This window comes from Syngnathus scovelli, chromosome 1, assembly GCF_024217435.2.
Source record: "Syngnathus scovelli strain Florida chromosome 1, RoL_Ssco_1.2, whole genome shotgun sequence".
Lineage (NCBI taxonomy): Eukaryota > Metazoa > Chordata > Actinopteri > Syngnathiformes > Syngnathidae > Syngnathus > Syngnathus scovelli.
The window spans coordinates 25501351-25515291 of NC_090847.1; the positions used below are offsets into that span (position 1 = coordinate 25501351).

Sequence of the window (13941 nt, forward strand, 5' to 3'; positions counted from 1 at the left end):
AAAAACGGGATGTGAATTCTGAGAATTGTTTGTTGGTCCTGTTGCCAAACAAGAAGTGAGGGTGATTCGTTGCACTACGGCGATATTTCATTTGATTACGTCAATTCGATTGAACGAGCGCATCCGTCCTGGTTGTCGTCTCACTTCAAAAGCATTTTTCCTCACCGGTGTCTCAGCTGCTCGGGTAGAATTTTAATGCTTGTTTGACGATGTAAATGTGCCCGCCATGTCAATGCACAAGTTGAGAGGTGGGAGTTGCCAGAGGAGAATAGATGGAGCTCATTTCTCAAGGAAAAAAAATAAATAAATATTTACATTTGCTTTACTTGGGCTCTGTCGCAGGATTTAATTAAAGCAGTGGGCAAGTGGTCTTAGCCTTGGATAAGAAAAACACCACGTGTCACAAAATGAAATGTGGCCACTGAGTCACTGAGTTATTTATTGCCCGTCAGCACAGTCATTGGGTGCATTCAGTTTTGTGTTGGAGACAAATGACACACAGGAAATTTAAAGACAATTATTTATATATATAAAGCAGAAATAATGGGTATGGCAACAATTCAACAAATTACTCAATTGATCACTGAATCATCAATGTATTCTTGTACATTTTCTGCAATGTCAGTTACGAGTGTCTTATTTTTTGAAAAAGGGATGGACACTTAACTTTTTTTATCTGATATACTGATTATTTGGAAAATAATTGAGATTAACAAATGGAATAATGGTTACAGCCCTTATTTATTATCATGCTGAGTGATCGGTTAGTACGCTACCACAAATAGCCTACTCAAGTATGAATGCAACTTGTACTGTTTAAATAATGTTAAGCAATATCAACTATTTTTAGTATCGTCAAGAAGTAAAATGGAGCGGGACCAATTATTGAAAGCATCACCTGCAAAGCAATATCCAACCAAGTATGAATGAAACGCTTCCGAAACAGCAGCAGCAAATTGATGACGGAGTAACACTGCCATCTAGCGGACAAGGTGAAATATACACTTCACACTGTCTGACTTGATTGCATTCGTTTATTTATTTACAAGACAACACAAGGTAAGATGACAATTGTGACATTTGACCTCTCTATGGGTCTTTTCTATGACTGGCCTTCATGAGTGCCTTGATGGCGCGGGCTCTCATCTCCAGCTCCAAAAGTTCCAGCTGCTGAAGGGACGGTTGACACGGTGTGGTGGCGGCGGCGGCGGCGGCAGCAGCAGCAATGGCCCGCTGCTGGACGGCAGCAGCAGCTGCCGCCGCCGCCACCTCGTCTGCCGGCGCCAAGATCTCACTTACGCTTCGGTCGATGTCTCTTTGGATGTCCTTCTTGGCCTCGGTGGGCTTGGGCTGTTCGCCGCCACCGCCACCGTCATCGGCCGCCATCTTGACCGGGGCCTCCTCTTTTGGGGTGTCGATGTCACTGTCGGCCGCATTGATGCTGAGAACGTCGCTTTCCTCGCTTGAGCTGCCCCCTGTCGAGAAAGCCACGTATAGTCTCAATCGGGTTTAAGTCACAACATCGGCAAAAACAAGCAAAGCGCTAAAACGTAACATCATTCTCAAGTGTATTATTAAGTTTAAAATGGAACATTCTGCATTGTCATACAGTATTGCCACCGTAATAAAAAATGAGAAAATCTATAAATCACGCCACAATCAAACAAATATGAAAAGTCTACACACCCTGTTGAAATGACAGCTTTCACTTCATTTCATTCTGTATCATCATCTAGCATAACGTTTATCACAAGAACAACAAAAAATACATTAAGTGACAATACCTTAACTTTGATACTAAGCGAGGATGTGTACGTTGACACGTAAATTCTTCTCTTGCTCTTCTCCAGGATGAGGATGTTTCTTCTTTGTCAGCGAAAATTGCGTCGCGTATCAAACAAAAACAAATGTACCGCAGATTCCTGGACGACGAGGTCTTGCGATACGTAAAATTTTCCCGTAGTCGACGTTTTTTATTATATAAAAGGCATTATTGACTTTGAGGGCAAATATCAACATTATTATGAGATAACTTACCTTGCTGGGGTTTGTCCATTTTTTCCAGTCCTTCATTGCATTCTGTGGAGTCCACACTGTTGTCCTTCCTTCAACAGACGAATGCCAAAAAAGATACTTAGTTGCCGTAATAATAAAAAACAATGGTGAAAATAAAAATGAGTAACAATAAAACCAGCCAAATGCAATTTTCCTTTTGCAATTATGATTTTAAAAAGGCAAATAAAAATGACTGCCCCAAAACAAGGAAAATATTAAACTGGGGATGAAATTATTAAATGATAGAATTTAAATTCTCCTGTAAAAGGGTATTTAGTTGCCAGAATAATAAAATAACACCATTATATAACCTTTAACGTTGCTGATGCCTTTTTCAGGATGTCAAAAGGACCCAAAAGTACAATTTAGTTGTGAGAATTATAAATGAATAAGAGTATAATGTTGGGAAACAGCTGAGGAACTCACTGGTTTTCTGAGGCCTGTTGTGTGCTTTGGCTAGCGTCGTCATCTTTCGTCACTTCTTCCCCTAGAACACAACAACCGTTGTGATCGTCCGGTACAAAGTGCAAAGATGCTCGACGCAGTCTCGCTACCAGACAAGATCTGCATGATGTTTCTCTCCGAGATTGGGTCGAGTTGCTCACAGCACACTTTTTGGATCTCCTCCAAAGTGCAATCCTGCGGGTCAATAGGGTGGTCGAATTTTATGACAGTAGTAAAAAAAAATAATAATAATTACAGCCCGTAGGGTATTTCCCAGCAATGTGTTGCACTACTTGGTTCTGTGGTGCAATCGGTGGGTTCGTTCACCTTGAACAGCTCGGGTAGCATCCTGCGGAGCTTCTTCTCGCCCAGCACGCCGAAGCACTGCTCCAGCATCGTCTTTTTGTCGCTCACGTATGCGCTGATGGGCTTGAACGGCACCGAAAGGTCCAGGCCTCCTTCCTCGATATCACTACCGACCCTGTCCAGCTCCGCGTCGGCCAACTCGTCCTGCAAGCGACGCCAATTTTGTCACGCTCAACCGTCCGACGTCGTCACGTTACAAGAGAATTATTAAAGGAATTGAAGACATTTATAATTTACAGATTGTCACAAAGCGCCACTATCTTGACATCGATTATGCCAAAAGTGTCACCACTCCGTTACTTTAGGCCACTATCTTGACGCCAATTATGTCAAAAATCTCACCACTACGTTAGTTTCAGCGCTTCTCCGCTTACTACTTCGATGCCGCTCCTCCGGAGGAGGGTTTTTCCTTTTCTTTCCACTACCACTTGACTTCTTTTTGAGCATTTTAGATTAAGATAAATCAAAATATCTGCCAAACTCTGTTCGAAAAGGCCGCTGAGGCGGAACTTGCGTGTCGCTTACTAGTGACGTCATCTATAGGCAGTTTCTTCTTCGGTTGGTGTTCGGCTGCCTTTGCAAGATCCTTTGCTGCCCCCCAACTGCAGTAGCGTATCACTTACCGAGGTAAGAACAGTTAGGAAATTTATTTACGAGTCATAAGATAATTTATTATATTAATAAAAATATATAAATATTTCAAATGAAATTAACAGATAATTATAAAAATAACAATAATAATAATGTTATATTGTTAAAAAGTCATCATTACAAAAACCTTTTCTATGACTACATGTTTTGTAGCAACTTAGATAATTCAATTAAAATAATTATAAAACAGCCATTTAAACTAATCTAAACAAATGATGAATTTTGAATATTTTAAAAACAAGCAAATCATTGTATACTACTCCTAAATTCAGAAAAAAAATGGCTCTCATGTCATTGCTAAGATTATGCCAATCCCAATGTTAATGGACTATCCAGGATACTTGAAAAGCACATTGCAAAACTATTTTGCCAAAAAATGCAGAATAGGGACGGGGGGCCCCTCTGGGTCCGGCGTTGGTGACCCCCGTTAGCCTGTAAAACAGCGACGCCTGTTGACCAAGATGTGCCATTGCTGAAGTAATTTGCCTTGAAACAACCATTCTTGCAAGCATCTACATTAGCAAGTTCCTAGCTAGTTAGTCCAACAATATTAATGACTAAAAAAGTAGAGGATTAAGGTAATCTTAGCATTGCCACTAGCACCAACACAATTTAAGGTCCTAATATTGTTGGACCAGCCGGCCCAGGACACCTCTAAATTCTATTAGTTGCTAGCGTCAATGCTTACATTAGATGCAAATATTGTGCAGGACTGTCTCTTTCAATGACATTGTATATCCATTCTACATTGACTTTGTTTTGGTCAATAAGCGAATGACAGCAGCAGATTTTAGCAATAAACCCGCTTGCTATAAACCTTAAGTGCATTGACCGGATTCCAGCTGTCATTAAACATAAAAAGGTAAATAAATGAGCTTTTTATGAGCATCTTAAATCATTCCCAATCATACTGCGCGGGCCTGAATCCTCAGCATGTTGTTGCAAAAGAGGGCCACTGGAGGGCAGCGTCGCAACAGAAGATCAATTCCACACATCGACATGTGCACATTGATGAGGTTCTGCAGCGTGGGGTTCCGCGGTGGGATCCTGGCAACGCTGTTGGATATCCGGCAGCTCTTAACCTCTGACTGTGGCTCCACAAGTCTTTGGAAATGTCAATCATGTGCCCCTTGGATACCACGTTGAGAGGGGGGCACTGCAGCGGCTTGCTCTTGACCTTGTCTGTGCCTTAAAATCTTCAAAAAAAATAGTCAGGCAGACATGTTGGCACTTAACATGGCCGTGAATGAGTATGACCAGAAACATTGGTGTAGGCTACTTTAGTTTAAAATATTGTCTTGTCTTCTGATGATTACATGATACTCTTACTATTTTTCCATTTTTGGCATTTCCTTGGCTGTGTCACATTTTTCCAACCTTTCTGGCTACACGCTAGTGCACATGTGTCAAAGTCAAGGCCTGGGGGCCAGATACGGCCCGCCACATCATTTTATGTGGCCCGCGAAGACAAATTGTGCATCAAATTCGTGTGTCATCACTAGAATTGCAAATTGTCGTCACTTTTAAAAATATATATTTTTAAAATATTTGACCAGTTTTTACTCGTCTGATTTGAAAATGAGTTATTTGTCAGTTTGTTTTGTAGCTTTTATTGTACATAATATGAGGTGCTCATACATTGGGTTGACAGCCATGATGGCCCTCCGAAAGAAGCTATGATTACAATGCGGCCCGCGAACAAAATGAGTTTGACACCCCTGCGCTAGTGTAACTATTGTTTTAAAATTTGAAGGTTTCTAGGTCACGACATATTTTCTCACCTTTACCCTTGCTAGTTGGCTACATGGCTTACCTCTAACCCTGTGCCATAATTACACCAAATTGAGACGTTGACCTTGGTGGAGGATATAACAAAAACAATGCCTCCCACTGACTGTGTGGTCCTGCATCTCCATCTTATTGATGGTGGACCTGTCACTCAACGCACCCGCCACCTGTCCATCGCAGCGCTGCCTGTCCCATGAGTGACCCTCATTATTTGGCGTGGCAATATGGCGCAGAGCTGGAGCCTTCCCTTCAAGCAGATTGCACACACAAAGAGGTCACCTCTCTTTCGATCTCATTGGCTGACCTCACAGGGGAGCATAATGAACATTTTTGCCTTTAAAATATTACTCAACATCACCAGTAAGTGAAAGAATTCCTAACTCAATGGGGCACACGAGCAAAAATGCCATTCCCACTGTTTTGGGGATTTTGCATCATGAAGTGAAAATCCTGCACTTAAGCTCACTGTCTGTCTTCTGAGCACAGACTTTGGTGACTTGTGCATCAGAGTGAATCCAAAAGTGCTTGGCGGGACTCGCGAGCTGTGCGAGAGGGTTAGCGGCAGGCCTTTGCCAGTATGGATGTAATCTTTGAGGGCTTTCATGCGGCTATCTGCTCAGTGTTTACCTCGATCTATGAAAGATTGTCACCAAAGAACCGAACCTTATACACTAGACTTTCATGGACGGAAAATGGCGGTGTCATCATTAGCCGTATTTTCTCTTGAGTGTTTACCCATTTTGATTCCCCCCCACCACATGGTGGCGCACCTGGCAGCTGTGCTGTGCCCTCACCTACCTGCTATGGCACAGCCTGGGAGGGCACCCCATTATTCATTTGGACAGGCTTTTTATGAGCCAGCAGGCTTGTTGCGAGGGCCCAAGCAGATGTGTTCGTCTGTCATTGTTAAGAGCTCCATGTGTAAATAAAGACTACGCGGTGTCCCCAAAATTTACTCACTCTTTGACTGCCCATTACTCATGTTTCGTTTTTTGTTGCGGGTACAAACAACCCATAATAATAATAATAACAATAACCAAACGTTTGTCATCAATTGCTATGCAATCTATTAGGATTATGATAATCGTATTTTTTCTTAAATCGTCCCTCATTAATCTTTGTCATTAATATTATAATAATTTGACTATCTTTGAAATGCACAACTTTATTCTCTTGTAAAAACTCTCTCTTAAAAATTCTGATGGTAGTTCTTACTCTTATAACCCAAAAGTTTGAGACTCACCCAACTTAAACACAGTCAAATGACCTTTGACCTAAGCACAAGCGGAATGCAAAGCAGGAGTGACAGTTTAAAGCTGGAATTGAGCATCAGCGTATTTCTGCATGTAAGGACAACAACAACTAAAATATTTTTTACTACCCTTTGCTGAATCAGGGGGAACACGTCCGACATCGAAGAAAAAAAGGCTGACCTTGAAAAATTCTTCAGCTGGGTCGAATCCCTCCAAATAATGCGCTCTCTAAATTGAGCGCACAAGAAATGTATGCATCACCTGCTTTGTGGCATCCAGGGACCGATCGATCAGCGAGGGGCTTAATGGCTTCGGCCAGGGAGCACTTTTTGGAATTTTAATTCTCTCTTAACACTCTCCAGTCCTCCCCAGATGATTCCAATAGTCCACCGATTTCTCAAACTGCGGGTGGTCGTTATACGCAGCACTGACTGAAGCTTTTTTTTTTTTTGGGGGGGGAATTCCTCGAAAAAAACTTCAACTGGAAACAAGCTTAACAACGCTGTAGTCACGTTATCGTTAGCAAATATGTTTAATCAAGAACTAGTCAGCAATGATATTCAAGATGGAGGATAATTGCAGTACAGATTTATTATGTGAAAATAAATAAAAATATGGTTGAGTGCAATGAGCACAATGTGCGAGAAGTTTCATTTGAACAGTGCTAGACCTTGTAGGAGGTCTTGATCGACTTGATCGGGAGCTCGTCGGAGGTGTCCACCTGGTTGTCGTAGCTCGGGGAGTCATCCTCGCCAAGTTGGCGGCTGGCAAAATTCACAAAGACCTGCGGGAAGAAACAGAAGAGAGAATGAAGGGGTGCGTGTATGCATTTATTTTGGCCTAACCCATCATTCAAAAATTTGAATCACAGTGTGTCGTGTTCAAAGTCCTCTAAAAGAAAACCAGATTACATCATATGGTTGTATTAATTCTAATAATAATAATAAAAAATATTAAAGAGAAGTCATAAAAGAACATCGTGGACAATGTGTGTCCACATATAAAAGTGGCTGCAACGACTTGACAAGCTGACACCCCAAAAGTACTTAAGATGGGGCCATTTTCCTTTCAAACGGTCACTTTGCTTTTTGCCGCCAGAGCCTCGGGCCATGTGGATCGATATTAATTGCAGCGTGAGCTCGGCATTCTACACCAGGTCAAGGATCCTCGTGATCAATCACCCGCTGAGAGGTGACTGTCGGGGTCCTCCACGCATCACTTGGAGACGCTTGCGTGTTGTATAAACAGGAGCTTGTCGACATACGAAATATACAGGAAAAAATTACTGAAACAATTCAAGCAAAAAGAATTGTAGTTTTATCAAATGTATTTATTAGTATTAAGTATGAATGAATAATTTCCCAAAAAGGCATTACGTTTTCTATTTATTTATTTAATTATTAAGTATGAATGAATAATTTCCCAAAAACAATTTCCCCAAAAAAGCATTACGTTTTCTATTTATTTATTTATTTATTTATTTATTTATTTATTTATTTATTTATTTATTTAAATCTTAGAAAAAATCCATCCATCCATTTATTTATTTATTGGATAATGGAAAGGTTCATGTTTGTTGGTTTCAACATGTTCCTCCAAGAGGCGACTGGGGGTCCGCCAACCTTTGGTGACCCCCACAGCGGTCATCTTGACTTGGTAGCTGCCAATCGTAATCTGCTGCGCAGCTAATAGCAGCCTCCAATGAGTGTGCACACTCGCCGCTGAGCGTCTGATTTGGTTCGGCTATAAAGCCGGCTGCAACCTCGGATCGATTCGGACGGTTGCTGGGTGGACAATGCTGGCTGGTGGGTGGGCAAATGCGTCACCGGTTCTCATTGGTCAGGAGGGGAAAGAACCAGGATGGCGTTTTTAGACAATTCACAGTATTTCAACAAATAAATTGCAAATTCCAATTGGTTATAACAACAACATGGAATTGAGAATGAACCTAGTACCTGGTCCAGGGTGGTCTGAGACACGGAGTAGTCATCCACGCATAGCGTGTGCCGCTGGTCGGTGAAGTGTCGGAAGATGTGCGCCAGCACCCCCTGGCCTGCCGGCAGCTGGTACTGCAACGTGTTGTGATGCTTCTCTTTCAGGACGCTTCCCGCGAACGTTCGCTCGATAAAGTCCTCCACGGGCTTCAGGTGCGGAGGATGGCCGCCCACGCGTACCGTCACCGTGTAGCCGTCGCCGAACCTGCCACGGAAAAGCTTCTTTGTAAAATTTGATTCGAGAAGAGGACCCACTAGAATTTTTCAAAAAAATAGTGATGGGATAATGAAGCTCCAAATTTGCTTCATGAACCAGTTATTTTATTTTTGACTCCTCTAGATGACACTGTTGTTTTGGATAAAGAGGTTTAAGTCATGGCAATGTTGAACAGAGTGCCATCTATGGGAGGAAAAAATATACCAACTGGTTCATGAAGCAAATTTGAAGCCTCGTTATCCCATCAATACAAAAAATGGACATTTACATGAAACATTTTACAGACTAATGGACAACGAGAAGGGCCAAAATTTTTCGTTAAGCATTCAAAAAATCTTTCATTGAGACACTTTCAAGTTTTTCAGAACTTGATAATGCGAGCGAAGGTGGTAGAAAACAAGCACATGCCGGAATGGAGAGCATCCAGGGAGAGCGAGCATGCAAGCAGAGCAGCGGGGGTGGGCAAGATGTGAGCGCCGCCCCCCATGGTGATTCGCTACATTGCTGAGGGCAACAAGATGGAGGCATTGAGGTTGGCCCACGTGGATGCATGCAACTGCGGGCAAAAGCTTATTTCATATGGAGCTCATTTTTAAGTTTTGACAAATATCACAAAACACACAAGTTAGAGTGATGAATAGTTTTTGTTGTTAATGCTACAAATTAACCAGAAAACCACAATAGTGGGTTTTTGATATTACACCGGTAAATATTGTTTCAAAAATTAATCTGGAATATCAGCAATTTTTTTATACCGGTAAATGTTGTTTCAAAAATTAATTTGGAATATCAGCAATTTTTTTATACCGGTAAATATTGTTTCAAAAATTAATTTGGAATATCAGCAATTTTTTTAATCATTACTTTTTTTTTTCTTGTAGCTCTTGTCTTAAACGTATTGAAACTGATTTATTTAGTTTTCCTATCATTGAAAAATTGGCAACAGATGAGGAATTTGAAATGATTCTTGAAAATTGCCCAATTTTAACACAAAATGGGTCAATGAGAGGATCCAATCGGACGGACAAACGCAAGATGGTTGTGACACGGCACGTGGCGAGTAACAACAGACACGACCTCGTCCTTAATTGCCTTTTCCGCTCATTAACGGGCTGCCACGCCTCATGAAACATTAATCACGGCGAGGAGATGGCGACGCTTAATTAGGAATTATTTGCCACGCGGCGGGTTCAAATAAATAAATAAATAGCTAAATGGATCGCGATGACGCTGGCGGAATATCACAAGGGTGGCGTTCAGTTGGGAGGATGGCGGCGGAACAAAAGATGCATTAAGAAACACGTTTACAACCTCCGTATAAAAAAGTGCGCAAAATTGCAGTCATGTCGTAAAGGCACTTTACGGCTCCAAATGGACACGATGATGCAAGGCTGAGCCGCTAAAACGTCCGCCTGCCACCACTTTGGCCAGCTCAGTCAAAATGTCGAAACAAATAGCAACATTTATTGCCATGTGAATGGAATGGAGACTTGTCTCCAGTATTTTTGGAGCTTTCAACCGTTGTGTATTGATCGGAATTTTTTACTCAACTGCATCAAGGACAAAAAATATTAGACAGGAGGCATTTAGTGCTTGTTACAATAAATCAGGGAAATGTCATTTTTAAACATGGTTTTAGGCAAAGAAAAAAAAATGTAAGAAAAGGTTATTTTATCTAAATAAATAATATATATACAATATAAAATTTTAAAGAAAATTAGAAAGAATTTCAGGAGATTTTAAAATAATTTCTATACATAATTCTCAAAAAAACAAATTATTTGTACTGAGAATAATAAAAATGCAGACTCAAAACATCACAGCAAAAACAAAAACAAAAATTTGATTACATGGCTTGTTTTGAACGAAGTGAGCAGAAATCAAGGGCGGGCTGTTCAAATTCATTTCTTTCATACAGAAAGAAAAATCCCTTTGTCTTGCTAGGCGAACATATTTGTGCTTTCTGATCTCAGTCTGAACAGAAGGTCACTGACCTGCTCTTCAGATGCTGAATGCTACCGAGGCATTTGAAGTGTCCGTTCACCATGATGGCCATGCGCGTGCACAGCGCTTCACACTCCTCCATACTGTTTACACGACACAAAAATAAACTCAATGACTTCATTATTCCATTTTAATGACATTAAATGGCGTACCTGTGTGAGGTGAGAATGACAGAGCGTCCCTCCTTGACCACGCTCATGATGCAGTCCCACAGGAAGCGCCGAGCTTTGGGATCCATCCCGGTGGTGGGCTCATCCTGCCAAAACATAAATGCCAGAATAGACACACACAATCTAGCCTAGTTTCCTTAAAAGAAACATTTTTTTTTCCCGATTTTATAATATGTGGGCTCACCAAGAAGATGAGCGGAGGACAGCCTATCAAAGCGATGGCGGTGGAAAGTTTACGCTTGTTGCCTCCACTGTAGGTGCCCGCCGGCTTGGTGGCATACTTAATCAGGCCTAGTTTCTGAATGCCCCACTCAGCCACCTTTTGGGGACACACACGAGCACATGCAAACATAGCATTTGTGACAAAAACTAATTATGCATAATCATGAGGAAAGGTGACTGTCGGCCAATCAAAAACTCTGAAATACAGGGCTGTCTCAGAAAATTTGAATATTGTGATAAAGTTCTTTATTTTCTGTCATGCAATTAAAAAACCAAAATTAAATTAATAAAAGGCTTGCAATATTTCAGTTGATTTGTAATGAATCCAGAATGTATGACATTTTTGTTTTTTTTAAATTGCATTACAGATAATAAAAAACAATATTCTAATTTTCTGAGACAGTCCTGTATACACCAATGTAAATAAGTCATTAGGTGGTGCAATACTAAGTCCCGCCAACAGGGACGCTGTCTCATATACAAAATTCATTACATAAAATTCATTTAAATAGGATTTATGGGAACATTTGCTGAAACTACGACATAAACTTAGAATTATTACATCTCGACTTAACTAACGTGATCTTTTTTTTGCACTTACTCCATGTGAACAAACAAATTGGCGGTGTTTGTTTACCATGGCGACCTCCTTTTCCGGAACCCCTCGAAGCCTGGCGTAGAACTCCAGATGCTCTCGGCCGGTCAGCAGGTCATTGATGGCATCGAACTGGGGGCAGTAGCCCATGTTCTGGTGCACGGCCCTCATTTCGGTTCTTATGCTGAGACAGAGAGCATTTTTAACGTTAGAAATAAGGCGTATTAAGAAATCTCCTCTCCTGCCCCCTCGACTAAGATCAGTGACCTTTTGTTAAATTTACTAAACTAATTAAATTCTTTAATAAATATCCCTTATTCCTTCGTTAATGCTTGTCTTGTAATTAATCTTTTGACATTTTCTAAACTTGATTATGATTTTCAAATTTAGTGGCTCACCTGAACCCGTTGAGGAAGGCCTCGCCACTGGAAACCGGGATGTCACCAGTCAGCATCTTAAAGGTGGTCGTCTTTCCGGCCCCGTTGATTCCCAGCAAGCCAAAGCACTGGCGGAGGAAGACATTGTATGATTCACTTACATTGTTAATGACAGCGTGAATAGGCTGAAAAGACAATAAGGGAGTTCTGCTCGTTACAAGAATTTTAGAAATATCCCCCAAAAAATTAAAGATTACATTAAAATCAGGAAATAAATATGTAACATTTTAGAAATTTTACAGATTATTCAAAATATTTTTTAGTTGTTTTATTTAGTAAAAATGTTATTAAATATTTATTCCACTTGTGATTTTTTAATTGCTTTATAATGTGACCATTTACGACCCTGAACAAACTGATGAAAAATCATCATTCAGGCCCTGCGCAAACCCTCGCTGACCTTTACAGCTTTTTGAAAAAATTTACAAAATAGCAGACAATGAACAGCCACCTAAATTTAAATTTCACTAAAAAACAGACAACAGTTAGGTAGAATTGAAGAAAAAATTTGAATAATTGTAGGAAACAGAAATGTAAAGGACTTTGAAGAAATATTTAGAATTTTAAATACATTTGAAATTCTTAAGAAAACTTAAGGATAGAAGAATTTTGGGTTGACGAGAGGTCTCACTTTTGAAAGCCGCTTACTTGTAGCATTATGACAAATACACAAACATAACAATAGACTCAGAGTAAACATGGTCGACAGGGGACTATTGCAGCTTGAGTGAATCCGCAGGGTCCTAGCGTCTGCTACCGGTATAAATATTTGATTCCCGCCACTCATGAATCTCACGATCGGTCCTTGGGAACGTGTAGGAGATGGGCTAAGCTGCGCGTAAATAATGCATGGAAATGTGTAGCGGCTCGCCGTGAATCCCAATTCCGAGTTGGCATTTACACGGCGCCACTCTGTAAACAGCGGTGGCGGGAATTGATGCGTCCAATCACGGCCGCCTGTCAGCATTTGAGATTACGCGGCATGCTAGTTGAGCGGTCGCTGCTAGTGCTCGCCTTGTGTAATCGTTGATTTCTACAAGCAGAATGTTATTCATGCAGGAGACATATAAGACCCTCCACTGTCTTTGAATGGGAACTGAACCCAGAATTAAATTTTCTAGTGCAGCAGGACCAGTTGAAACACAGTAACAGCTTAAGTAGTTGCTAGCCGCCATCAAAACCCTCGTTAATGCAAATGCGATCATGAGATGAAGCAGCATTTAGCTCACCTCTGCCGTAGGAACGCCCACGCATAGCCGGTCCACGGCGGGGATGCGCTTCCCCGGATACACCTGTAGAGAGCACAGCCGGCGAAACAATGAGGTCGCCAATGATAATAGCGTGAAAAAAATAAACAGCAGCGGGGAAGAGTGGAGGCGGGAAAACAGCGGATAGTGTTTGGAACAATTAATGGCAGCCCGGTTGGGGGTGGGGGAGAGAGGCGTCAAGGACACCTTCATCACACATTCACTTGAATAATATTCCAAATATATTTGCGGCATGAGAGGACTCAGCTTCTATTATCCAAACTACTAGCTTAAGCGCTTTATTTGAAAACGTAGCGCAGTGTTGACGTGCCACCGCATCATCCTACAAAGAGGTTTTCCTTTTTTAGTTTAAAATAACTCGCAATTTTTTGCTGTACAGAGGTCAACAGCACAAGCCAAAAAGTTTTTTTTTTTATGGGCAAAGTTTCAATTCGTGTTGTGTCGTATCAGCAAGCTAGTGCTAACAATATGCTATTA

At 41.1% G+C, this 13941-nt stretch overlaps 2 protein-coding genes across 4 annotated transcripts in view; both read right to left on the reverse strand.

Annotated features, from left to right (window-relative positions):
* Nucleotides 1-1016: 1016 nt before the first annotated feature.
* LOC125977886 (caspase activity and apoptosis inhibitor 1) lies at nt 1017-3478 on the reverse strand. Of its 3 annotated transcripts, XM_049734943.1 has the most exons (7): nt 3208-3384; nt 2827-3009; nt 2610-2694; nt 2482-2542; nt 2038-2105; nt 1279-1475; nt 1017-1202 (listed from the first exon to the last, which is right to left on the reverse strand). In XM_049734943.1, exons 1-7 carry the CDS (start codon nt 3310-3312, stop codon nt 1143-1145), a joined length of 759 nt encoding a protein of 252 aa, XP_049590900.1. In that variant the 5' UTR covers nt 3313-3384; the 3' UTR covers nt 1017-1142. The 3 variants fall into 3 exon arrangements, with proteins under 3 accessions (XP_049590900.1, XP_049590894.1, XP_049590886.1); XM_049734937.1 differs by lacking the exon at nt 3208-3384 and adding an exon at nt 3391-3478 and having other exon boundaries at nt 1017-1475; XM_049734929.1 differs by having other exon boundaries at nt 1017-1475.
* A 3592-nt stretch (nt 3479-7070) lies between these two features.
* LOC125977512 (phospholipid-transporting ATPase ABCA1) overlaps nt 7071-13941 on the reverse strand; it is a 58925-nt gene continuing 52054 nt past the window's right edge. Inside the window, exons 43-50 of the mRNA XM_049734067.2 lie at nt 13426-13488; nt 12158-12264; nt 11802-11943; nt 11127-11261; nt 10925-11028; nt 10763-10855; nt 8513-8756; nt 7071-7341 (exon numbers count right to left, since the gene is read on the reverse strand). Coding sequence (XP_049590024.1) covers nt 7222-7341; nt 8513-8756; nt 10763-10855; nt 10925-11028; nt 11127-11261; nt 11802-11943; nt 12158-12264; nt 13426-13488 — 1008 coding nt within the window. The 3' untranslated portion in view covers nt 7071-7221. The remainder of the gene's footprint in view (nt 7342-8512; nt 8757-10762; nt 10856-10924; nt 11029-11126; nt 11262-11801; nt 11944-12157; nt 12265-13425; nt 13489-13941) is intronic.